The sequence below is a fragment of the Microcaecilia unicolor genome, chromosome 1 (assembly GCF_901765095.1).
Source record: "Microcaecilia unicolor chromosome 1, aMicUni1.1, whole genome shotgun sequence".
NCBI lineage: Eukaryota > Metazoa > Chordata > Amphibia > Gymnophiona > Siphonopidae > Microcaecilia > Microcaecilia unicolor.
The window spans coordinates 180,098,820-180,126,573 of NC_044031.1; the positions used below are offsets into that span (position 1 = coordinate 180,098,820).

Here is a 27,754-nt window from a genome sequence, read left to right on the forward strand (position 1 = left end):
CCCAGCAACTGGAGAAGTTTTACAGTCTTGGTCACTAGAGCTAAGGCCTGCATTTATGAAGAGGCCACCAGGACCCAGTTGTTCGGATAAGGAAACGCAAAATGACCCTGATGATGGGAGGTCGGCTGCTAACACCACCAAGCATTTTGTGAAAACCCTGGGTGCTGAAGACAGACCAAAAAGAAGATATTTATTTTAGAAGTGATCTGGAGGCAGAATATGATCTAGTTCCTGCTGCTAGGATCAGTTAGGATGTACATGTCTGCATCCTTGAGATCCAGCAAGCAGAGCCAATCCTCTTTTTTCAGAAATGGTAGAACGGAAGAAAATGTGTTCATTTTTAATTCCTCTTTGTGCAAGAAAAGATTGAAATCTTTGAGGTCCAGAATGGGACATAGATTCCCTGATATTTTGGGAATTAGAAAGCATCTGGAATAGAAACCCTGATTTCTCTCCTATAGAGGGACAGGTTTTATGGCATTAAACAGGAGCAAAAGAGCAACTTCCTCCTGCAAGAGACTGATGTGAGAACTAGGAGGTGGGTCCAGTGCAAAGGTCAATCTGGGGGCATCTTAAGAAGCCTGAAGTGGTAACCCTTTTAGAAAGTCTTGTACTGGTAGATGCCCTTGCAGTATTGATTAAAAGAGGAAAAAAACAGAAGAGAATGAAATGATGGAAAGATGGTTCAGAGTAGAGCAATGATCCTGTATAATATCAAAAGTGTCTTTGATTATCTCCAAAGAGGAAGACCCCCAAACAAGGTCGATACTATTATAAAGAAGAACATATTCAAAAGCATGGATTAATGAGACGTGGAGGGGCATAATCAAACGGGGCGCCCAAGTTTTCCTGAGGGCGTCCTCGCAGGACGTCCCTGCGAAGGGGCGGGGAAACCCGTATTATCGAAACAAGATGGGCGTCCATCTTTCGTTTCGACAGTACGGTTGGGGACGCCCAAATCTCAACATTTAGGTCGACCTTAGAGATGGTCGTCCCTGGTTTTCGGCGATAATGGAAACCGATGACGCCCATCTCAAAAACGACTAAATTCAACTCATTTGATCATGGGAGGAGCCAGCATTCATAGTGCACTGGTACCGCTGACATGCCAGGACACCAACCGGGCACCCTAGGGGGCACTGCAGTGGACTAACTGATGTACTAACTGAACGGAAAAAGCCCTTCCCTTACCGATCCCTTAGCGATTCAGAAAGGAATTGGCATGCATGAAGGAAATCACATGCAAATGAGCTGCTCGCTGTTAGCTCATTTGCACATGATTTCCTTCCTAAGGAGGGGAAGCCAGTGCATAACGCTTGGCTGCTCTGCGCATGCCAAAGACAGCTTCATACATGCAGACAAGCTGCGTGTATAATAGTTGTCTACAACCTTAAATAAATTGCCATCTACAACCTTAAAAAAAACACAAGTCCAGGTGAAAACGTCCAAGTGCTCGTCAGGGATGTCTTTTTTTTTTTTGGAGTATGAGTGAAGGATGTCCAAGTGTTAGGTGCCTTCACTATGCCTCTGTCCCTGCGACGGGCAGTTGAGTCCAAAACATGGATGTTTTTGAGAGAAGGATGTCCATGCCTTTGCTATGCCTCTGACACCCCCTTTATTTATTTATTTATTTGGATTTTGGATCACAAGTAGCAGCAGTGGGATTTGAACTGGCCACCTCTGAGTTGCAAGACCAGTGCTCTAACCACTAGGCTATTCCTCCACTCCACTCCCTTGACATTTGGCCATCCCTGTGGGGGGGGGGGGGGGCAGTTGAGGACGTCCAAAATGTTTCAAGAAGGATGTCCACGCCTTCGCTATGCCTCCGCTGACACACACACACCTCCCCCCCCAGGGACCTGCATACTGCTGCGATGGACCTGAGTATGATATTTGAGGCTGGCAAAAAAGTTTTTAAAGTTGTTTTTTTCAGGGTGGGAGGGGGTTAGTCACCACTGGGGGAGTCAGGGGAGGTCATCCCCAATTCCCTCTGGTTGTCATCTGGTCAGTTCGGGCACCTTTTTGAGGCTTGGTCATAACAAAAAATGGACGAAGTAAAGTCGGCCAAGTGCTCGTCAGGGATGCCCTTCCTTTTTCCACTATCACTCGAGGTCACCCATCTGTTAGGAACGCCTCAGTCCCGCCTTTGCTACACCTCCAACACGGCCCCAGGAACTTTAGTCATCCCCGCGACGGGAAACAGTTGGGGATGCCCAAAATCGGCTTTCAATTATGACGATTTGGGCAAACCTGAGAGAAGGACGCCCATCTCCCAATTTGTGTTGAAAGATGGGTGCCCTTCTCTTTCAAAAATAAGCCTGAAAGTCAACATGGATTTAGTGAAGGGAAATCTTGACTCACCAATCTATTACATTTCTTTGAAGGGGTGAACAAACATGTGGATAAAGGTGAGCCGGTCAATATTGTGTATCTGGATTTTCAAAAGGCGTTTGACAAAGTATCCCATGAAAGACTCCAGAGGAAATTGAAAAGTCATGGGATAGGAGGATATTGTGGATTAAAAACTGGTTAAAAGCTAGAAAACAGAGAGTAGGGTTAAATGGTCAGTATTCGCAATGGAGAAGGGCAGATAGTGGGGTTCCCCAAGGGTCTGTGTTGGGACTGCTGCTTTTTAACGTATTTATAAATGATCTAGAGATGGGAGTAACTACTGAGGTAATTAAATTTGCTGATGACACAAAGTTATTCAAAGTTATTAAGTCGCAAGAGGATTGTGAAAAATTACAAGAGGATATTACGAGACTGGGAGTCTAAATAGCAGATGACGTTTAATGTGAGAGAGTGCAAAGTGATGCATGTGGAAAAGAGGAACCTGAATTATAACTACGTAATGCAAGGTTCCACATTAGGAGTCACCAACCAGGAAACGGATCTAGGCGTTGTCGTTGATGATACATTGAAACCCTCTGCTCAGTGTGCTCCTGCGGCTAAGAAAGCAAATAGAATGTTAGGTATTATTAGGAAAGGAATGGAAAACAAAAATGAGAACATTATAATGCCTTTGTATCACTCCTTGGTGCAACCCCACCTCGAATATTGTGTTCAATTCTGGTCGCCGCATCTCAGAAAAGATATAATGGAATTAGAAAAGGTATAGAGAAGGGCAACGAAAATGATAAAGGGGATGGGATGACTTCCCTGTTCAGACTGGATAAAAAAGATAGCTGAGGGGAGATATGATAAAGGTCTATAAAATAATGAGTGAAGTGGAACAGGTAGACGTGAATTGCTTGTTTACTCTTTCTAAAAATACTAGGGCACATGCAATGAAGCTACAAAGTAGTACATTTGGAATGAATTGGAGAAAATATTTCTTCACTCATTGTGTAATTAAACCTGGAATTCGTTGCCAGAGAATGTAGTAAAAGCAGTTAGCTTAGAGGGGTTTAAAAAAAGGTTTGGATGGCTTCCTAAAGGAAAAATCCATAGACCATTATTGTACTTTTTTTGTGATCTTGCCAGGTACTTGTGACCTGAATTGGCCACTGTTGGAAACAGGATGCCAGTAGTAATACTTATGTACTTACGCACATAGGCGCCTGGTATAAGAGGCTTGGGGAGAGCCGCAAGCCCCAAGCGTCTCTCTCTCTCATCCCCCCCACTAGGGTTACCATATTTTGTCCCCCAAAAAGGAGGCCACATGCCCCGCCCCCTTTCACACCTGCCCCGCCCCCTTTCACGCCCTGCCCCACCCCCTTTCGTGCCCTCGCTCCATCCCTGTCACATATCCCCTCCCTCCTGTCATACACCCCATCACTCCCCCTCCCTGTCACCCCCCTCCTCTTACCTTACTACTGCCCTGGTGGTCTGGGGGGGGGGAAGAAAATGTGACGCAGGGCGGGGCGTGAAAGGGGCAGGGCAGGCGTGAAAGGGGGCAGGGCATGTGTCCTCCTTTTGGGGGGACAAAATATGGTAACCCTAAATCCGTATATATAGTAACCCTACCCCCCCCCCCCGATGCAGTGTGCGTCTATCCCTCTCACTCCCTCCCTCCCTGTGGTCCCTCTAATTTGATTTAGATCGCCGCCGGTAGCGGCACACCAACATACTAAAACAGCTTGCTTCGGGTCTTCGGCCTGACGGCATTCCTTGTGACATGTCCAGTCCCGCCTCCTCTGACTAAACTTCCTGCTTCCGAGAGGGCAGGACACATCATAAGGATGGCTGTCAGTACGAAGCCCCGAAGCGAACTGTCTTAGTTAGTATGCTGCCGTGCTACCAGCGGCGATCTAATCAAATTAGAGGGACTGCAGGGAGGGAGCAAGAGGGATAAATGCTGCATTCGGGGGGGGGGGGAACGAGGGAGAGGGATAGACACTGCATTCGGGAGGGCAACGGGGGGGGGGGGGAGAAACAAGGGAGAGAGAGAGATGTTGTAACAGGGGGAGAAACAAGGGAGAGGGATAGATGCTGTAACAGGGGGGGAGGGGAAGAAACAAAGGAAAGGAATAGATGCTGCAACGGAGAGGAGAAAAACAAGGGAGCAGGATAGATGCTTCAATGGGGGGGGGGGGGGAATGAGGGAGCAGGATAGGCGCTGCAATGGACCTGGGGGTGGGAGCAGACATGAAGAGGTGCTGGATACAGGAGGGGGAGAGAGAGATACTGGGCCAGGAAGAGGCAAGAGATACTACTGGACTGGAGGAGGGGAAGACACTAGACCCGGGAGGGGAGACACTGGAATAGGGAGGGGGCAAGAAAAGAGGAGAGACATTGGATCTGCAGGCATGGACATAGTTTGGGGGGCAAGGGGGCATTGCCCCCCCAAACGGAGGATCAGCGCGGCGCAACACAGCAGGCAGCTCTCGGACGGTCCCTCCTTCCTGCCCTCAGCTCCCCGACTGACAGCCCTCCTCCCCACGCGATGGCAGTGAAGAAGACAACACAGTGGGCTCGCATCCAGCTTCTCTCTTCCCTCACACAGCGTCCCGCCTTCACGGAGACAGGAAATACATCATTGCAGAAGCTCTCTGGCTTGACTTTATTGGCAGGCAGACTGGTACCTGATAGGTGAACTTTCCAACTCTTTCCATAGAGGGCTGGAAGTTGCAGGAAATTGGTACAACAAAAGGACTGTCTAGTATAATCAGTGGGAGGATTGGGTGGCAGCATGGTCACCGGGGGGGGGGGGGGGGGGGAGGAAGGGGGCAAAATTCCCCAGGCACGGTGCTGGCAAGCTTCTTCATGCTTGCCTGCTTCTGGTTCTGTCTCTCTCCTGCTCCTGTGTGCCAGGACCTGGATGATTGTATTAACTAGTGTTGCACACAACTTCCTATTTTCAGAAACTGGCGCCAGGTCAGAAGGAAAGGCTCAGTGCAGGCCGAGGCACCATTTCAAAATGCTGCCGGCCACTGCAGGGTGAAGATTTCCTGCAAAACAACTGATGAGCTAAACCGGGAAGGGAGGGAAGAATCACTGCCGCCACCGCAGTCTGGGAGAGATGGCAGGCAGGAGAGCAAAGGAGAACATGGGAGGGGAGGCATATTAGAGAGAGAGAGAGAATGGGTGAAGGCACAGGGGGCACATGAGAGAAAGAATGGGTGAAGGCCCTCCCCCCAAAGTTACAGTACCTGTTCAATGGCTGGTGGGGTAGCTGAAGCCCCACCAGCTGACGAAATCCACTTCCCGAGTCACTCCCTTCCTCCTCGTACTGCCTCAGGAGCGAGGAAGTCAGAGAGGTGCCTCCAGCCACCAATGCTTGCACTCCACAAGTTGGTGCATGAACTAAGCATGCTCGGGAAGTGCCAGTATCGGCGGATGGAGGCACCCCTCTGACTACCTCGCTGCTCAGACAGCACAAGGAGGAAGGGGGATATTTTGGCAGCAGCCCCACCAGCAAAGGTAAGATATCTAGTTGTGGGGGGAGAGGAAATGTGCCCTCTGCCCATTCCTGTGCCCCCCCCCCCCCCCCCCCATAAACAGCTGTCTATGGCTCAACTTTAATTGCACGATTAATCACGCAATTTAAATTTTTAATCACTTAATTAATCACGATTAAAATTTTAATTTGAAATGCAGCCCTAGTTTTAACATGATAACCTGGGTGACCCGGGTTATCGTGTTAATACAGTCATCCGGGTCCTGGCACACAGAAGCAGAAGATGACAGACCGAGGGAGGAGCAGTCAAACACAGGAAGATAAGGGGGCGATCGGGGGCAGCAGCACGAATGTGGGGGGCAGTGGCACAAATATGGGCTGGCACTAGTGGGGAGGCATGGCATGGTGTGGTGCAGCAGCCCAGGTGGGGGGGGGGGGCGGTCGGTGGTCCTACCCCAGGCCCAGCTTTGTCTTTCGGCGGCCCTGGGAGGTAGCAGAGTTCTCCTTTGACTATAAAACAGAGACTCTACCTTGAAACCATGTCTTAGGTTCAGAACATCTCCAACCCTTGACCTTTCTATTAGGGGAGAGCCTTCAAGCCAAGCCTTATCACTATAGATCCCATAAGTAACTAATAGAATCTCAATCAAGGAATCACCGTCTGAGCTCAGTCTCCCTGAGGCTCATCACCCTTGCCAGACAACTGTAAGTAATAACTAACTGTTAAGTGAACAGATAATCCTATCGGCACCTTGCAGAAGGATCAAGGGTAAGGAGAGCTGTGTTAACTTCTTCCACTTCGATAGTAAATAAATCGTAAAATAAATCCTAATAAATAAATAAGGAGTGTAAAGCACTGCTGATAACCAGGAAAGCTTATAGCCAGATGATCACAAGCAAATGTGGGCATACTAAACAGAGTCATTACTATTCCTCTTCAATGTTCAGCGGGCAACGCACCAAACAAGGACGCTACTCCTGCGGCAAACCCTACACCAGTTCGGAAACTCTTTTCAGCATGCATTTGCTGGCCCCCAACCAGGGGTGTGCTGGTAAATTGTTAACAGGGGGCTTTCTCTCGCCAGCAAAGTAAAAGAGAATTCAGGAGGGGCCCAAGCCCACATTTTGGGATCCATTTGTTAAAGTAGCCATGGAGAACCGGCTCCCAAAATTCTTAAAAACTTAACAAACGGCTCTCGAGAGCCTGTGAGAGCCTGCTCCAGCACACCACTGCGCCCCAACCCCCAACAACAGAAGAGAGCCTGGAAATCTGGTGGACAGAGTTCTGGGAGTGGTTTTGGAGTCCTCGTTGAGTATGGAACCACAAATTAATAGACTAATTAGAAAAGTATACTTTAAGTTGCAACAACTATACTTGTTGCAATCATATTTTTTTACCTGATAATTTTAGGATTGTTGTTCAGTTTACTATTTTATCTTTATTGGATCATGGGAATTCTCTGTACTTGGGTCTGTCTTCTAAACAATTTTCTATAATTCGGATTCACAATTCATCAGTGGACCATATAACACCTTTATTGAATACTCTGAACTGGTTGCCTGTGCAGGCTAGGGTTATTTTTAATGCACTTTGAGTCCCTTTTACTAAAGGCTTGCTCCGCGGCAACCCAGAACTACTGCCAGCCCAGCGCGCTGCCGATGGTAGTTCTGCCTCAAACACGCGCCATTTCTAGCACTATGGAAAATAATTCTGTAATTTCTAGCACAGTGCTAACCCAGCAGTAATCAGCACTGCCAGGTTACTGCCGGGTTACCGCAGGAGCCCTTACCACCACCTCAATGGGTGGCAGTAAGTGCTCCCCATGGCCACATGCAGGGCCGCCGAGAGGGGGGGACAGGGGGGACAAACGTCCCCGGGCCTCCGCGGGGGGCCCGGCGCCGCCACAGTCCAGCCCACCCGCTCTCCGTCGCTCCCACAACTAACCTGAAGCGCCTTCATCTTCGACGCAAGCAGCAGCAGGGCAGGCCACTCCTTCCTTCCGTGTCCCGCCCTCGCCTGACGTAACGTCCGCGAGGGCGGGGTAGGGAAGGAAGGAGAGGTCTGCCCTGCTGCTGCTGCTTGCGTTGAAGATGAAGGCGCTTCAGGTTAGTTCAGAGGGCCCGGCACTGGCAGCAGGTGGAGGGGGGCCCGGCGACCTCAGGTGGGGGGCGCAATGTGACGTGACCTCGGGGGGGGGGGCCCGGGAGCGGCCTTGTCCCGGGCCCGGCCCCGGCTCTCGGCGGCCCTGGCCACATGGCAACAATAATCTTACTGCAAGGCCATGTCTTTTTTAGGGTCTTTTAAACTGATGTGGTAAAAATGGCTCCCGCCGCTACCGCAGAGCCCTTTTTACTGCAGCTTGGTAAAAGGACCCCTTTGTTTAGTGTATACATTTTTAGATGGTACCTGCCCTGAAGATGGTTCCCAATTGTTGAATTTGTTATAATTTAGAGAAACTGCTAGGAGTTGCAACTGCTTGCTGTTAGCTCTCCCATCTATCAAGGGTATAATGTTTAAAGCTGTTTTCTTTTTAATCTTTCTTTTTTGTTGCAGTTCAATATTGGAATAAACTTCCTTCTGAGCTTCAATTACTAGATAACTATTTCTTATTCCATAAAGCACTAAAAACTTATCTGTTTACTAGACCTTAGGGGTTTTAGTGTTATTGTATTTCACTTTTGAATTTGTTTTCTCTGTAATTCCTGATAGTTGTTATCACTTTTGAATTTTGTATATTGTAACTCGCCTTGAATCTAATTTAACAGGGTTGGCGAGTAATAAATTCCTGTTAACATAACAACTGATCTCTCACGAGAAACTATTAATTGTATTTGTACTTGGTAAGCAAATAAAAATATACTTTCTCATATGCACGTAGCCTTGATTTCTTTTATCCTCCCAAATTGTGGATGGCTAGTAGTACATAATAATTTGGAGTAGTAGTTACAAGAGCAGCCTTTTAAAACACATAATATATATATTATTCAAATAAATAAGGCTTTATTTTATATAAAGGGAAAACATATTGTAAATCAGGGAGGGGAAGAGGTGGTTTGGTGAAGAGGCATATCTCCTCCAGGTACAGAAAATGCTTGTCCCAGCATTGTTTTTGAGTGGTATCAGATTGGGAAGTCTGTCATTTCTGGGAAGAAATAGAACAAATGCACTAAAAGCTAAAAAATAAAAGTTACATACCTAAATTAGCCACATGCATAATCCCACGACTATCCTGGGTCTTTGTTTCAGCTGACTCAGTCAGCTCGGTGTCCTGTCTTTCTGTGGCACCCTTTTCGTCTCTATGGCTATTGTTGTCTATTATGCAGGTTACAGCTGTGCAGCCGCTCCACCGGACCTTGGAAACTTCATTTTTCCCCATCTTTAGAAGCCTATCCATTCTGCGGAATGCATTAGCATGTGTTGTCTTGACCTGTTCCAATTCACTTTCCTTAGTGATCTCCTCTTTATGTTCCTCAGAGGAGCAAATGGGCTCAGGTTCCCAATAGTTGCTCTTAAAAACAGGCTCGAGATGGACAACTCTTTGCACATCCTCTTTGGTCAGCAGGTAGGAGGAGTCTATTTTGGAGAACTGCTCAAGAATTAAAGTTGGGAGCTCCGCTGAGGCTAAGGATCCAGCCAACGCACCATGAAACCCATCAAACAAACCAAAAAAACAGCTGTTTGGCTTTTTACCATAGCTGTCCACTGCAATGAATGCGTCTTCCATGCTAGTTCTCCATGCTGCATTTTTGTCTTCACAGATTGCTAATGCCTTTATCACCTGGTTGCTTAACTTTATGCGATACACAGGGGAACTGTCAGTATCCTTGACTTTAACATCATCTTGGTGAATATAATGCAATGTGGGCATAAGCTTTTCCTTCAGTCGATCAAATGAATTGTCAATCTTTTGCACTTTTCTTTCATTGTTATGTGAGGACTTCCATACTTTAGAGATGATTTTGTCTCTCTTGCACACAAGAGATTCTATGTTAGCTGGATGGTCCCCTGGTTTGTATCCCAAGATAGCCAGGGCTCGATGCTGTTGTCTGTGATGATACAACCAATGCAGCTGTATAATCTCTTTGCAGATCGAGCATGGAACTCGCATTTCCACATCCTCTGTTTCTCTGAGCTCTGTGTCTTGTGCATCTTGACATTCTGTGCCCTGCGCATTCTGATGTTCTCTGTTTTGTGCACCCTGACTGTCTGTGTCCTCTAAACCCTGATGTTGTATGTCTTGTGTAGCCTGACCTTCTGTGTCCTGTGCAGCCTGACCTTCTGAGTCCTGTGAACCCTGAAGTTCTGTGTCCTGTGCAGCCTGACCTTCTGCACCCTGTGAACTTTGACCTTCAAATGTGCTTTGAGTGTCAGACAAGGAAGAGATCGTTTCAGCTATGCTGGGTAGTCGGTTTTTAGATTCCATTCTGTTGAACACAAGAAAACTGCCTTAAGGAAATATTATGAAAATGTGGAGCATTGTTTTTCACTTTTTGTTTGACTCAGCATAATAAAATGTCATCTGATAATGATCTGTGCACTATTCAAACTATATAAGGAAATTAGAAAAGGTACAGAAAAGGGCGATGAAAATGATACAGGGGATGGGGCGCCTTCTCTATGAGGAAAGGTTAAGCAGCTAGGGCTCTTCCAATGGCTGAGAGGTCTATAAAATACTGACTGGAATGGGTAGACGTGGATTGCTTGTTTACTCCTTCCATAAAGTAGTACATTTAAAACAAAGAAAATATTTCTTCACTTACCCCCAGATTCTACATAGCGCGGCTGAAATTGTGTACACAAATCTGGGCATATTCTGGATTTGCATGTGCAAGTTAATTATTTAACAAGCCAATCAGCACCAATAATTGCCATTTAACAAGCAATTGTTTACACTAACTGGCATTAATTAGAACGTACGTGCACAACTTGCTAGGCGCATTCTGTAAAGTGGTGCACGTAAATTCTAATGCGTGCTGCCAAAAAGGGGGCATGGCCATAGTTGTGGAATGGGTAGGCCATGGACATTCTGAAAATCTACGCTCAGGGTTAGAGAACACGCTTGCTCTGTGCCTAACTTAGACACCGGTACTTACACCAAGTTTTACTTGGCATAACTGGACATCAAAATTACTAATCAGGGGATAACTCTTTTAATTCCAGAGTCACTTTTAATATCGACTACACAAAGACTCCAGTATTTTTTCTTTATCACAAAAACATTTTATTGTATTGCAATGCCCGCTAACCTTGGACATGCCTAGAGTTAGAAGCAAATAAACTTTTCAATCACATTAGATCTGGCAACAATCCTTGCAGTTCCAGTTCTTCACATAAACCACTATAGTAGGTTTTCAACACTCAATTCCACTTAACAATTGTTCAATTGCATACAATTATTTTATAATTGTATGCAATTGAACAACTAAGTGGAATTGAGTTTTGAAAACCTACTATAGTGGTTTATGTGAAGAACTGGAGCTGCAAGGATTGTTGCCAGATCCAATGTGATTGAAAAGTTTATTTGATATATTTTGGACTGGTATTGAGACTTTAAAATTTAGCCATCACTAGAGTTAGAAGCAGACATGGCCACTAGGCGTATTCTATAAACTGGCATATTCTATAAATGTAGGCATGGTTTACAGAATATGCCTAGATGGAAATATTTTCTGAGCCGATTGTTCAGGTGCCATATATAGAATCTAGCTCTTAACGTGTAATTAAACTCTGGAATTCATTGCCAGAGAATGTGGTAAAAGCAGTTAACTTAGCAGGGTTTAAAAAAGGTTTGAATAATTTCAAAATCTATTTCTTATTTCTAGGATAAGCAGCATAAAATCTGTTTTACTGTCCTTTGATCTTCCCAGGTACTTGTGGCCTGGATTGGCCACTTTTGGAAACAGGATACTAGGCTTGATGGACCTTCAGTCTGTCCCAGAATGGCAACTACTATTACTACTATTCAGCATTTCTATAGCGCTACAAGGCATACGCAGCAACACTTACGTTCTTATTATTCTGATGATGAATGTATGTTATAAAACATAAGTTTCAAATTATCTGCGGCACTGCTCTCTGACTTCCAAATCACTTGCTCAACTTTCTGGTTTAAATTCCTTTTTAAACAATTGCCATTTGGAAACTAGAATGGAAAGCTCAAGCAATGGTTGACATTATTAGACAACTAGTAAAAAAGGCCCGTTTTTAAAAAAAATGAAACAGGCGCTAGCAAGGCTATCTTGTAATGGTGATTATGTTTTTAAGGCTCTCGTTGAAGCGATTTCTCCTCTCTCCCCTGCCCTCCCCTCCGTATCCAGCAATTCATCCCTCCCCTCCCATCCCCTCCATATCCTGCGATTCTGACCTCCCCTCCATGTGCAGCGATTCTCCTCTGCCCTGCCCTCCCCTCCGTGTCCCGCAATTCTCCTCTGCACTGCCCTCCCCTCCCCTCGGTGTCCCGTGATTCTGGCCTCCCCTCCATGTCCAGCGACTCTCCTCTGCCCTGCCCTCCCCTCCGTGTCCCGCGATTCTGGCCTCCCCAGCCTCCCCTCCATGTCCAGCGATTCTCCTCTGCAGTGCCCTCCCCTTGGTGTCCTGCGATTCTGGCCTCCCTTCCATGTCCAGCGATTGTCCTCTACCCTGCCCTCTCATCTGTGTCCCGTGATTCTCTCCTCTCCTCCCCTCCCATCCATGTCCATCGATTCTTCTCTGCCCTGGCCTCTCTTCCATGTCCAGCGATTCTCCTCTGCCCTGCCCTCCCTTTCATGTCCCACGATTCTCCTCTCGCCTCCCATCCCCTCCATGTCCAGCGATTCTCCTCTGCCCTGCCCGTGTCCCGCGATTCTCTCCTCTCCTCCCATCACATCGATTCTCCTCTGCCCTTTCCTCCCCTCGATGTCCCTTGATTCTGTCCTCCCCTCCATGTCCAGCGTTCCGTTGCCTTCACTTGTCTTGCTTGTGTTTGTAACATCCTGACATCAGCTTGCCTCCAGCGTTCCCTTCCCTCTCACTATTCCACCCTCTGACGTCATTTCATCTTTACACGAGGGTGGGACAGTGAGAGGGAATGGAACGCTGGAGGCTTGCTGATGTCAGGATGTTACGAACCCAGCCAGCCATGGAACGTTGAAGGTACAAGTTATTATATTAGATGACTGTCCCATTGTATGATATTGTCAGTTATGGAATTATTTCTTTCTGGACACTGTGTTCTATTTTCATTTATTAGCTTACAGCTTTTTCAGTAGTAGCTCAAGGTAAGTTACATTCAGGTACACTGTTTATTTCCCTGTCCCTGGAGGGCTCACAATCTAAGTTTGTACCTGGAGGGTTAAGTGACTTGCCCAAGATCGCAAGGAGCAGTAGTGGGATTTGAACTGGGCATCTCTGGATGTCAAGACCAGTGCTATAACCATTAGGCCACTTCTCCACTCCACTATGTAATGAATTTAATGTATTTACTAGTGCTTTATTTCCCATTCTGTGCCCATAGGAAAAAAATTATGGATAGGCTACAGCTAAGCAAAAAAAAAAAAAATCATGGGACAGCCATAGGCACAAAGCTTGTTAGTCTGTTATTTAATATCTGCAAGGTAGACCTCAACAGTCAAAACCAAAGCAGTGGAAAAAGCCAACCAAAATGTCCAGGATGACCAAAGTTTGTTCTTCAAAAAAAATGCTGATAAAACAACCCAACATGTATCGTGTTTCAACAAACACAGTCTTCATCAGGGGAATCTTTCAAATCAGCAAACAGTATATAGTCAAATTGGAAATGCCTCTTTGGGAGTCTGAAGGCAGCAGAGCTGCAGACCAGACTGGAATGAGACCTGTTTAAGAAGACTGCTGTAATAGCATTTCCAATTTGGCTACATACTGTTTGCTGGTTTGAAAGATTCCCCTGACGAAGACTGTGTTTGTTGAAATACGATACATGTTGGGTTGTTTTATTAGCATTTTTTTGAAGAATAAACTTTGGTCATTCTGGACATTTTGGTTGGCTTTTTCAACTCCTTTGGTTTTGATTTGTGAGTTTGTGTGGAACTAATCAGTACCCTTTGGTGTCAGACCTCAACAGTGAAAGAGGCAACTTTGTCACTTCGCCTTCCAGAGCTTGAACCAATCAAATACAAGCACAAAAGTAAAGGAAGCAAAGAAAAGCCAACTCTGGAACTCCATCAGTTGCGCATTCCTCCTGTGACACCTGTGGGCCCACTGGTTGAACAGGGATCACCATTATATAACATTAAAGGTCACACAAACAAACTTTTTGACCTAAAAGTTTCCCCCTGCTCCTTCAGAACCAGGACTGGGATTCTTGTACCATGGGCTTTCATTTGCAACTGTTCAGTCAATCTGTGAATCTGCACGCACACAAACCCAAAAAAGATGCCAAAGCAACCATCTTCTCTAACATTTGCACTGGAGGAGCACTATAAAACCCTGACTCTTTTTACCCTTTCTCTTTCCCAGCTTGTACCTCCCTTTTCTTCCTCTCCGGCCCTACCTTTGATGCCATCACTATAGTTTTGAGCATCCTGGCAAGGCCTGGCATCCCTGTGAACTTTGTGACAGCCAGGTTCTGTCAGAGCTGGGTTAACATTATACCGGGTCCTAGGCAAAAGTATATTTGTGGGTTCACTACCATGGACCCCCATTTACTTCTTTTCTCACCCCTCCTCCTCTCACCCCTCCTCCCCTGAGTCACATTAATTTTCCTTGCCTCCCCTCACAGTGGACTACTCCACTCCAGCCCAAATTTTCAAAGGGAAACTATTTATATGGGTCTGTCTCCAGCACAGACACAAACATACACACATACATGCACTTTATCACTCTTCAGACACATGTGCTATACACGCATATAAGCATGCACTCTCACTCTTATTACACACATATACATGCTCTCATTATTTAGATGTACACACACATGCATACACGCTTATTCTTCAGACACACCTCTACATGCTCTCATTTCTCAGACATGTAATATTAGACAAAGGGAACCTGAGTAAACACATAGCGCAGTTTGTAAGTTATAACTTCATTTATTTAAGTAACAAAGGGGTACTTTTACTAAGCTGCGGTAAAATGGGCCCTGTGCTAGCGGCGGGGACCGTTTTTGCCACATGCTGTGGCCCTTTTTACCGCAGCAGGTAAAAATGCCTGAAAATAGCCATGGCCATGCGGGTAAGATTGCTCTTATTGCGTGGCCATGCAAGGGGAGCACTTACCATCACCCACTGACGTGGCGGTAAGTGCTCCTGGGTAGCATGCAGCACTGCCCAATTACCACCGGGTTAGCGCCACACTAGAAAACAGCCAGCTATTTTCCCTAGTGCGGCAAATGGTACGCACTGGGGCTGGAACTACCGCCAGCGGCCACGTTGGGTTGCCAGTAGTTCCAGATTAGCGAGCAGTAAGCCCGCGTTGGGCTTACCGCCACTTTGTAAAAGAGCCCCAAAGTTATTCAACACCCGTATCACCCTTATGAAAAACTGCTTTCTAAGCTGAATAACTGGTTCACCACATGTAGCAGTAACAATAATTGCAACCGAATGGTTCCTTTGACATCAGTCTTTCACATCACTGTTGAGAAACCTTAGCCAACTTTTCTCTGTAGATCTGCTTTAATGTAGACACATTTGTAGGTTATAAGTACATAAGTATTGCCATACTGGGACAGAACAAAGGTCCATCAAGCCCAGCATCCTGTCTCCAACAGTGGCCAATCCAGGTCACAAATATCTGGCAAGATCCCAAAAAAGTACAAAACATTTTATGCTGCTTATACATAAACTGGTTGTTTCAAGTCCTGCCACAACATTTCTGTTGGGTTCGTCAGGACTTTAACTCAGGGGCGTAGCCACGGGTGGGCCTGGATGGGCCCAGGCCCAGCCAGTTTCCCTCCAGGCCCGCCCAGCCCCGGGTGTCAGCAGGTGGGGAGGAGGGTGCTCTGCTGCCGCTGCAGTCCCCACCTGCCTACCAGCTCCATGATCGACGAGCAGACGACCCTCGTCTTCCATCCGGCACCAAGCCTTTAAAAAAAAAACCCCTGGAGAAACACCTCGCGTTTGCTGTGCACTGCTGTAAAGCAAGCAGCAAATCGCTTTGTCGCGTTGGCCCTTCCTTCACTGTGTCCCGCCCTCTGATGTAACTTCCTATTTCCGCGAGGGCGGGCACAGTGAAGGAAGGGCCGACGCGACGAGACGATTTGCTGCTTGCTTTACAGCAGTGCACAGCAGATGCAAGGCATTTCTCCGGGGTTTTTTTTTAAAGGCTCAGTGCCGGGTGGAAGACGAGGGTCATCTGCTCGTCGATCATGGAGCTGGTAGGCAGGTGGGCTCAAATGGGATGTCGGGGTGGGGTGGGGTTCAGATTTATAGTATTTAACTTTTAAAGTTCATGGGGGGGGGGATGGAGAAGGGAAGAAGAAATGCATGCCCACCCAACCTACCCACTAGCCCCCCCAAAATTTACATTCTGGCTACGCCACTGCTTTAACTAGGCCAGTTCAAAACTGTAATTTTGTTGTTCCTCAGCCATTTAAATGAAGACTTGCTTTTTTGTTTTTGGATCACTGTCTTGCTGCATAATCCAATTATGCTTCAGCTTCAGTTTATGGACAGATAACCAGACATTTTCCTTAAGAATTTCTTTAATTTACTGTAACCTGCCGAATTCATAGTTCCTTTAATAATGCCAAGTTTAAAATTGTCCTGATATTGCAAAGCACTACTACTACTACTATTTAGCATTTCTATAGCGCTACAAGGCGTACGCAGCGCTGCACAAACATAGAAGAAAGACAGTCCCTGCTCAAAGAGCTTACAACCTAATAGACAAAAAATAAATAAATAAAGTAAGCAAATCAAATCAATTAATGTGAACGGGAAGGAAGAGAGGAGGGTAGGTGGAGGCGAGTGGTTACAAGTGGTTACGAGTCAAAAGCAATGTTAAAGAGGTGGGCTTTCAGTCCAGATTTAAAGGTGGCCAAGGATGGGGCAAGACGTAGGGGCTCAGGAAGTTTATTCCAGGCGTAGGGTGCAGCGAGACAGAAGGCGCGAAGTCTGGAGTTGGCAGTAGTGGAGAAGGGAACAGATAAGAAGGATTTATCCATGGAGCGGAGTGCACGGGAAGGGGTGTAGGGAAGGACGAGTGTGGAGAGATACTGGGGAGCAGCAGAGTGAGTACATTTATAGGTTAGTAGAAGAAGTTTGAACAGGATGTGAAAACGGATAGGGAGCCAGTGAAGGGTCTTGAGGAGAGGGGTAGTATGAGTAAAGCGACCCTGGCGGAAGACGAGACGGGCAGCAGAGTTTTGAACCGACTGGAGAGGGGAGAGGTGACTAAGTGGGAGGCCAGCAAGAAGCAGATTGCAGTAGTCTAAACGAGAGGTGACAAGGGTGTGGATGAGGGTTTTGGTAGAGTGCTCGGAAAGAAAGGGGCGGATTTTACGGATGTTGTAAAGAAAGAAACGACAGGTCTTGGCAATCTGCTGGATATGAGCAGAGAAGGAGAGAGAAGAGTCAAAGATGACCCCAAGGTTTTGAGCTGAGGAGACAGGGAGAATGAGAGAGCCATCAACAGAAATAGAAACGGGGGGAGTGGGGAGGTGGGTTTGGGGGGGAAAATGAGAAGCTCGGTTTTCAGGTGGCATTGAGACATCCAGACAGCAATGTCAGACAAGCACGCTGAAACTTTGGTTTGGATGCAAGGTGAGATATCAGGGGTAGAAAGGTAGATTTGGGAGTCATCAGCATAGAGATGGTAGGAAAAGCCATGGGATGAGATTAATGAACCAAGGGAAGAAGTGTAGATAGAAAAGAGGAGGGGACCAAGAACAGAACCCTGAGGTACGCCGACAGGCAGAGGGATAGAAGTAGAAGAGGATCCACCAGAGTGAACACTAAAGGTGCGGAGGGAGAGGTAGGAAGAGAACCAGGAAAGGACAGAGCCCTGCAATCCAAGTGAGGACAGGGTATCGAGAAGTATGCTGTGATCAACAGTGTCAAAAGCAGCGGAAAGATCAAGAAGAATGAGGATGGAATATTGACCTCTGGATTTAGCCAGTAATAGGTCATTGGAGACTTTAGTAAGCGCAGTTTCGGTTGAGTGGAGAGGGCGAAAACCAGATTTTAGTGGGTCAAGAATAGCATCCACTGGCTCCCTATTACTGAACAAATATATTTCAAGGTCCACACGTTGATTCACAAGATTATCAACGGAGAAGCCCCAGGTTACATGTATAATTTGATTGACCTTCCAGCAAGAAATGGTACAAAATCTTCTCGAACTTATCTCAATCTTCACCTCCCCAATTGCAAAGGACTTAAGTACAAAACATATTATGCGTCCAACTTCTCTGTCTTGGGCAGCCAACTCTGGAATGCCTTACCAAGATCCATCTGATTAGTCAATGACCATCTACCTTTTTGGAAGCTGCTAAAAACTTACCTTTTCAAGCAAGCCTACAATAAAGACCTGACTTAAACTGCGAGTCCATCTATACTACCTAGATCAGACTACGAAGACTAAATCTGGAATATGTCCCCCATATAATTCTTCTAGTACACTCCTCTTCCTACACCTCCCTATACATTATAGTACATCCCTCTTCTTCCCTCCCTTTCATTCTCCCATTATAAACAACACGCTAACCCCATTACGCACCCATCTCCCATTCCCTACCTCTACCATCCTCCTTCCTGCCCATATCACCTATACACATCTAACGATTACTTCTTTATTTACTATATTATATTTACTATGTAAGCCGCATTGAACCTGCTAATGAGTGGGAAAGCGTGGGGTATAAATGTTACAAATAAATAAATAAATAAATTTGACTCATTTGGCCATAGAACATTGTCCCAAAAGATTTATGATCATCCAGGTTATATTTTTGTAAATGTGAAATGAACATTGATGTTACTCTTAGATAGCTGCTACTTCCCATGCATTGGAGTCAACTTTTCAAAATTATGGGGGTTGCTAAACCCAATAGAAATTACCTCACCCTGGACATAGACAAGGATTTTGTTCAATATTAGGGGTGGCTCTTATGCTTCCATAAATTCCATTTTTGCCTTGACTTTTTCTTATGGTGGATTCATGAATACTGACCTTAGCTGAGGCTAGAGAGGCCTGCAGGTCTTTGGAAGTTCTTCTGGGATGTTTAGTGCCTATTAAAATAAATGAAAATCAAAATGAAAAAGGGGATCCTTAATTATGTTAGCTATCCAGTGGATAACCTAAAAAGTGTTTGCTAATAATACTGCTTAAATTATGCTGATGAAGAAGAGGGAACAGTTATACCTGATGAAAAAAACACACACACACAAACCAAGAGAACTTTAAATATGTGTCATGCATCTGCTTGCAGTTCTTTCAATAATGCTAATTGTCAGTATGGGAATTCATTCAAGTGGGATGACTGCTATTTGATAATAAGAGAGTGCCACCTGAATTCAGTGTTAATGTATGTTTAGTTCCTCAATGCAAATGTGCTCTCTAAAACAGATGTGGTCTTCAGCCAAGGCTTTTCTGTTTAGAATATGTAAACCATATTCATTTCTATGAAATTAGCACACGCTTTTTCAGTAGTTGCTTAGAGCAAGATACATTCAACTACAGTAGGTGTTTCTCGATCCCCAGAGAGAATACAATCTAATTTGAGGTAATGAAAGGTTAAGTGATTTGCTCAAGACCACAAGGAGCATCAGTAACATTTGAACCCTGGCTTCCCTGGTTCTCAGTGCCCAATGCACAAAGCTTACCGTGCTTGCAAAGTTTAGATTGGTTGAGGCTGGTCTAAAGCAAACATTATTTAGTGTCTAATGCACAAAGGATTTCTGCATTGCTTTAACCGTTCACCATAACAGCTACCAATAATCCAATGCAAATATATTATAATGAGCTTATTAATATTAAAATGAGCATTCTGTGCAATGCAAAATTTAACGTGAAAAATTTTCCGGCAGATCTGGTTATTATGCGAGAGTGACTTCTGGGAGGAGCAGTCTGCTTGCATTTTTCAATAGTGGGAGGAACAAAACTGTGTGGGAGAGCAAAGAACATCTTAGAAGGGTGGAAAAATACACGCAAGCAGTCAATCAGCTAGGGAAAGTCCCTATTATGTCAACTGGGGGGGGGGGGGCTTTCAGTAAGGAGGAGATTCCCAAGCACACCAGCAAAATCTATTGGGGCCAAGGAGGTTTAATAGACAGGAGATTAAGTGACATGAAAATGCTGAAACCAATTAGGTCAGTCTAAGTTTTCCCTTCCCTGCGCAGCACTCATCCCTGTACACTCAAAACAAAGCAAGCAAACCTATGAGCTGCTGCATCTATGTTGTCGTTCTTTCTTGTTGGTAGCATTTTTATTTAATCTCACTTATATTTTCAAACACGCCAGCTTGTGCATCATACAGATGTACACAGATGAAGCATAAAAATGGGATAACTTTTCATAGGTAGAGTAGTAGTAATTTCTTATAAATTTTAATCAGTGGTCAGTTGGAAGGGCTGGTTACAGGGACACCCTAGCATGCGCTATATTCCTGCAGAGATTTGTTTTCTTCTGGTAATGGGCCACTGAAACAGACATCATGTTATAAGAATCAGGTGCTTAACATTCAGAGTTTCAATCTATGTCTTTATTGATGACATTCATATCCCACATTTAACACGTACTAAGTTGAAACCTGGGAGCATTTGAAAGCTTTTTTTTAACCTGTGCCTAGATGGTTTGTGGGAACTTGCTCCTTCTGTTTTGAAGAATGCAGAGGTATATTATAAAAATGCAATTAATATTGTTTATTACTGTTATTTACTACTGCTTCAGTTATGTTTCAGTTACTACAGAAAAACGTGTTGCCAAAAAAAAAAGAGAGAGAGAGAAAACAGATTTATGAAATTAGTTGCTGACTAAACTACATTAGCATCTCTGGAAAGGCATGTTTTCACTCTAATGGGGAGAGAAGTGGTAAAGGAGCATGGAATGGAAAGGTTATAGCTACAACTGCTGCCAATGACTTCTCAAATTCTATTGCAAATTAAAACCTTGCCTACAGCGATGGTAGTTTAATATGTCTGATCTAGAGAAAGGCCTATTATGTTAGTAATTATGCAAGTATTGTAGTAAGCATGGTCATATGAACCAAAATACTGGAATGAATGAAGTCATGCAACCTAATTTTAGGAACTAGTACATTTCAAAGGCAGGTAAATAGTAGTGGAGGACTCAATTATTAAGAATCCACTTAGCAGGGTTTACAGTGTCTGAGTAACACACATGGGGGCTTGTGTGCTTGGTAGAAAAGCTAGTAGAGCTCATATTTCTGTGATATGCATCAATCTCACGACTACTCTGATAATCCAAAAGTTGCACAACAGTAAGACAAGCAGAGACCAGAGCCAGATAAAATGCTAACATGTCTTTTAAAATTGGTAGGAAAAAAATGTGTGGCGAATCACTGGAGGGACTTCATCAGGAATGTCCTATCTAGTTATGGAGATTACAAGCACACCAAACAGATGGTCTATCAGCAAAACATTTCATTGACCACAACACATAGGAAACTAGAAGTCAGAGGCCCACATGGTCATACCCATATGGCAAGGTAGAAATACTTTTGTGAGGTAAAACAGTGAACTAAAGAAAAGGATGACGTGGCAACAAAATTATATATTAGGAAAGTAAAAGAGAAAAAAGACATTAATGTGGTTTTCAAAATGGTGGCTGAAGAGGTAAAAATAAGAATAGTATTCAAAAAAAGTAACATAGCAGAAAAGACCAATTGTCCCTTCTGATGTGAGGGATCTCAGAAAACAGAAGACGGGAAGGAATACAAAAAAAAAAAAAAGAAAAGAAAGGGTTGCAAAGGCATGAAAATAATTAAACAATAGCTAAAGATGTAAATCAAGGTGGCAAAGCCTTTTCATATATAGAAGTAGAAGACAATTCATTGACAAAATGATAGTTTTTCACAAAACTGAGAGTGGTGATGGCAATGATGCCAGGTGAGGCGCATCCTTAGACAATAAAAAAACTTAAGACACGCTCACATTTTTTGGTGCGCACTAAAATTGTAGGCACGCTAAATGTTAGCATCCACTGGCTCCCTATTACTGAACAAATATATTTCAAGGTCCACACGTTGATTCACAAGATTATCAACGGAGAAGCCCCAGGTTACATGTATAATTTGATTGACCTTCCAGCAAGAAATGGTACAAAATCTTCTCGAACTTATCTCAATCTTCACCTCCCCAATTGCAAAGGACTTAAGTACAAAACATATTATGCGTCCAACTTCTCTGTCTTGGGCAGCCAACTCTGGAATGCCTTACCAAGATCCATCTGATTAGTCAATGACCATCTACCTTTTTGGAAGCTGCTAAAAACTTACCTTTTCAAGCAAGCCTACAATAAAGACCTGACTTAAACTGCGAGTCCATCTACACTACCTAGATCAGACTACGAAGACTAAATCTGGAATATGTCCCCCATATAATTCTTCTAGTACACTCCTCTTCCTACACCTCCCTATACATTATAGTACATCCCTCTTCTTCCCTCCCTTTCATTCTCCCATTATAAACAACACGCTAACCCCATTACGCACCCATCTCCCATTCCCTACCTCTACCATCCTCCTTCCTGCCCATATCACCTATACACATCTAACGATTACTTCTTTATTTACTATATTATATTTACTATGTAAGCCGCATTGAACCTGCTAATGAGTGGGAAAGCGTGGGGTATAAATGTTACAAATAAATAAATAAATAAATTTGACTCATTTGGCCATAGAACATTGTCCCAAAAGATTTATGATCATCCAGGTTATATTTTTGTAAATGTGAAATGAACATTGATGTTACTCTTAGATAGCTGCTACTTCCCATGCATTGGAGTCAACTTTTCAAAATTATGGGGGTTGCTAAACCCAATGGAAATTACCTCACCCTGGACATAGACAAGGATTTTGTTCAATATTAGGGGTGGCTCTTATGCTTCCATAAATTCCATTTTTGCCTTGACTTTTTCTTATTGTGGAGTCATGAATACTGACCTTAGCTGAGGCTAGAGAGGCCTGCAGGTCTTTGGAAGTTCTTCTGGGATGTTTAGTAACTTCCCAGATGAGTTGCTGCTATACCCTTGGGGTAATTTTGGCAGGCTGGCCACTCCTGGGAAGATTTGCCACTGTTAAAGTCTTCTCTGTTTAGAGATAATGACTCTCATTATGATTTGGTAGCACTCACAGAGCTTTAGAAATGGCTTTGTTACCCTTTTCAGACCAGTATATTTCAACAATTTTTTTTCTCATCTCTTCTGGAATTTCCTTGGATTGTGGCATAGCGTTCTTATAGAAACTTTGCGGTGACTCATTGTAAGGTTCAATATACAGTGAGATTTAGATTCAACAGGGCTGAATGAAATTAAGCCTGGTAATGTCCAATCAGTTGAATCCAATTATCAATTAAATTTGGTCAGTTGGTTAACTGAATAAGTAAGGGTGCAGTTACTTTTCTACATGGGTGATATGGATATTAGATAATGTTGTTCCTTAAATAAATGAAGTTATAATTTAAAAACTGTTATGTGTTTACTCAGGTTCCCTTTGTCTAATATTATGTTTTGTTTAAAGATCAGAAACCATTCAAGGTGACATATATGTAATAATAAGGGAAATCAGGAAGGAGTAACTACGTTTCACATCATTTGAATGTCTAAAATGATCTGACTACCTTGGATTAAAAAAACACAACAACTTATATGGTCTTCACTACCACTGATCATATAAATGCTTTTGAATATATCCCTCTCATGTTTCAATGTGATGCTTCAAGGAAAAGACCTGATAAGAAGCAACACCTCAGTGCCTTAATTTACTCTGATTGATAATGATGGAAATAACTCGAGTGCCTATTAAAATAAATGAAAATCAAAATGAAAAAGGGGATCCTTAATTATGTTAGCTATCCAGTGGATAACCTAAAAAGTGTTTGCTAATAATACTGCTTAAATTATGCTGATGAAGAAGAGGGAACAGTTATACCTGATGAAAAAAAACACACACACACAAACCAAGAGAACTTTAAATATGTGTCATGCATCTGCTTGCAGTTCTTTCAATAATGCTAATTGTCAGTATGGGAATTCATTCAAGTGGGATGACTGCTATTTGATAATAAGAGAGTGCCACCTGAATTCAGTGTTAATGTATGTTTAGTTCCTCAATGCAAATGTGCTCTCTAAAACAGATGTGGTCTTCAGCCAAGGCTTTTCTGTTTAGAATATGTAAACCATATTCATTTCTATGAAATTAGCACACGCTTTTTCAGTAGTTGCTTAGAGCAAGATACATTCAACTACAGTAGGTGTTTCTCGATCCCCAGAGAGAATACAATCTAATTTGAGGTAATGAAAGGTTAAGTGATTTGCTCAAGACCACAAGGAGCATCAGTAACATTTGAACCCTGGCTTCCCTGGTTCTCAGTGCCCAATGCACAAAGCTTACCGTGCTTGCAAAGTTTAGATTGGTTGAGGCTGGTCTAAAGCAAACATTATTTAGTGTCTAATGCACAAAGGATTTCTGCATTGCTTTAACCGTTCACCATAACAGCTACCAATAATCCAATGCAAATATATTATAATGAGCTTATTAATATTAAAATGAGCATTCTGTGCAATGCAAAATTTAACGTGAAAAATTTTCCGGCAGATCTGGTTATTATGCGAGAGTGACTTCTGGGAGGAGCAGTCTGCTTGCATTTTTCAATAGTGGGAGGAACAAAACTGTGTGGGAGAGCAAAGAACATCTTAGAAGGGTGGAAAAATACACGCAAGCAGTCAATCAGCTAGGGAAAGTCCCTATTATGTCAACTGGGGGGGGGGGGGGGGCTTTCAGTAAGGAGGAGATTCCCAAGCACACCAGCAAAATCTATTGGGGCCAAGGAGGTTTAATAGACAGGAGATTAAGTGACATGAAAATGCTGAAACCAATTAGGTCAGTCTAAGTTTTCCCTTCCCTGCGCAGCACTCATCCCTGTACACTCAAAACAAAGCAAGCAAACCTATGAGCTGCTGCATCTATGTTGTCGTTCTTTCTTGTTGGTAGCATTTTTATTTAATCTCACTTATATTTTCAAACACGCCAGCTTGTGCATCATACAGATGTACACAGATGAAGCATAAAAATGGGATAACTTTTCATAGGTAGAGTAGTAGTAATTTCTTATAAATTTTAATCAGTGGTCAGTTGGAAGGGCTGGTTACAGGGACACCCTAGCATGCGCTATATTCCTGCAGAGATTTGTTTTCTTCTGGTAATGGGCCACTGAAACAGACATCATGTTATAAGAATCAGGTGCTTAACATTCAGAGTTTCAATCTATGTCTTTATTGATGACATTCATATCCCACATTTAACATGTACTAAGTTGAAACCTGGGAGCATTTGAAAGCTTTTTTTTAACCTGTGCCTAGATGGTTTGTGGGAACTTGCTCCTTCTGTTTTGAAGAATGCAGAGGTATATTATAAAAATGCAATTAATATTGTTTATTACTGTTATTTACTACTGCTTGCTATACAGCAGAAGTTAACCAAGTCAATTTTATGCTTTGTAATATAATTTTTAATATAATTTTTTCTCAGTCATTACCCAAATACAAATAAAATTATGTTAATTATACAACCGTGTCTGCCTCTTATGGTAGCTTTTATCAATTAAAGCTGTGTCAGAAAAATATTTGCAAGTGCAATTTTATTATACAGGCAAACAATACACTGCCAAAATACAAAACAGCAAGCAGCACAGTATTAGTCGCCAAGTTTATACAAAGTTGATTATTTTCAGTGGAAAATAAATCTGTTGGCTGCCTGCTATGTGAATATTCCATCACTGTTTAATTATTGCTACCAAGTATTACATATTTAGGGCATATGCCGTAAACATAGATTGTTTACATTTGTTTATCTAGACCTTACATGCACATGGTATTGCTTATTAAGCCCGAAGGCAAAACCAAAGTGTGGTTAAACAATTGGTATAAAGTGTGTTGTTTATGACTTTACTTGTTATGAAATGCTTTGAGTCCTACTGATCTGTACATCTGTTGTGTTATTTTGGCAGGTGGAAACAGTCAGGTGGTCTTATAGGGAGGGAGGGGAGTATGGGAGGGGAAGGGTTCTTGGGGTAAAAGTAAAATTTTTTATTGTACCATGTTGGATGGTTTACTGTTTTTTCTTCTGTACGAAGCTTACCAACCAACATGTTTTGCTTTTAATAAAGATGCTTAAAACATAAAAAAAAAATCAGTTTAAAATAGCTGTTTCTACAAGCTATAATTTGTAAGCTGTTTTAGTGATATTCAATTGTTATTTCATGATATTTATATCTACATATGGGAAGCTTACAAATAAATTAAAAAGTCTCTAAGAAGTAAAAAAAAAAAAGCTTTTGTCCTCCACCTTTTAAGGCACTGCCTATCCAATTGAAACAGTTTTAAACTTGTTACAGATGGACCAACAATAAAAAAAAAAAAAAACGTGAATGCAGCTCACAGGTTTGCTTAATTTGTTTTGAGTAAATGGGGATAACGGCTGCGCTGGGAAGGGGAAACTCAGACTGTCCTAATTGGCTTCCTTGCTTACAATGGACTAGATAGGCTCACTTCCACTCCTGTTTATTAAACCTCCTTGATTGGGGCAGCTAGAGGGAAAGCAAGTAAGCTGCAGGAGGAAGGAGCAGAAGAGCACTGCAGAGGAAAGGAGTTGGGATAGTGGAGCCACCTACAGAGCACCAGGGCTGCCAAGAGGGGGGGCAGGGGGGACAAAATTCCCCGGGCCTCCAAGGGGGGCCCGGCACCGCAGTCCGCGATTTCACTTGCCCTCGGCCCCACCCCCGAGGTCACCACGCCGCAGTCCCCACCCGCCCCCTCCGTCCGCCACCGGGCCGGGCCCCCTGCATTGAAATCATCACAGCGCCTCACCTGTCACTTCCGTGACTGAAAGCGCAGCAGCGGCAGATTGGATTCGTCTCCCTTCAGGCCTTCCCTCCCTGTGTCCCGCCCTTGTCTGATGTAACTTCCACGAGTGCAGGATACAGGGAGGGAAGGCCCGAAGGGAGGCGAATCCGATCTGCCGCTGCTGCGCTTTCAGTCACTGAGCGAGGTGACAGGTGAGATGCTGTGATTTCAATGCAGAGGGCCCGGCACGGTGGCAGATGGAGGGGGGCGGGTGGGGACAGCGGTGTGGCAGCCCGGGGGGGGGGGCAACAGTGATGACGACATCAAGGGGGGGGGCCTGGGCCCAGCCCAGTCTCTCGGCGACCCTGCAGAGGACTGCAGGGAAAGAGCGCAGCAGCGGGACAACATGATTTCTGGGCATGTGCAGTACATGGACACTCACTGAGACTGTTCTTCACATGTGCTAGGCACTTTCCCTACCAAGCCTCTTGCAGAATTGCCATGCATCTCATTTGTAGGCAATTCCCTTTGAACATCAGTCGCTGTTTAGAAATCGCTAAGTTCATCCATGGCTGCTGTATTTAATGGGGACTTTTGAGAATCAGGGCCTCAATCTGCTGCTCTAACCATTAAACAGTCCTCTCTTTAAATAAGGCTCGTCTGGCATCTACTAGGAAAGGGGCCTTTTTTATTTAGCTCCTTCCTTGTGGAATGAACTTCCTTCAACCTTACCATATGAGAGATAGCTAAAATGCTTTAAGCATTACAGGGTGACCAAAACTGCTTTTTTTCACTTTGCATTTGTCCACATTAAATTTCATCTGCAATTTGGATGCCTAGTCTTCCAGTTTGCTAAGGTCTTCCTGCAATTTTTCACAATCCGCATGTATTTTATTTTATTGCATTGCATTTGTATCCCACATTTTTCCACCTAT

At 44.0% G+C, this 27,754-nt stretch overlaps 1 protein-coding gene across 1 annotated transcript in view; it reads right to left on the reverse strand.

Annotated features, from left to right (window-relative positions):
- PP2D1 (protein phosphatase 2C like domain containing 1) overlaps positions 1–27,754 on the reverse strand; it is a 50,874-nt gene that overhangs the window by 20,799 nt on the left and 2,321 nt on the right. Inside the window, exon 2 of the mRNA XM_030206150.1 lies at positions 9,036–10,264. Coding sequence (XP_030062010.1) covers positions 9,036–10,264 — 1,229 coding nt within the window. The remainder of the gene's footprint in view (positions 1–9,035; positions 10,265–27,754) is intronic.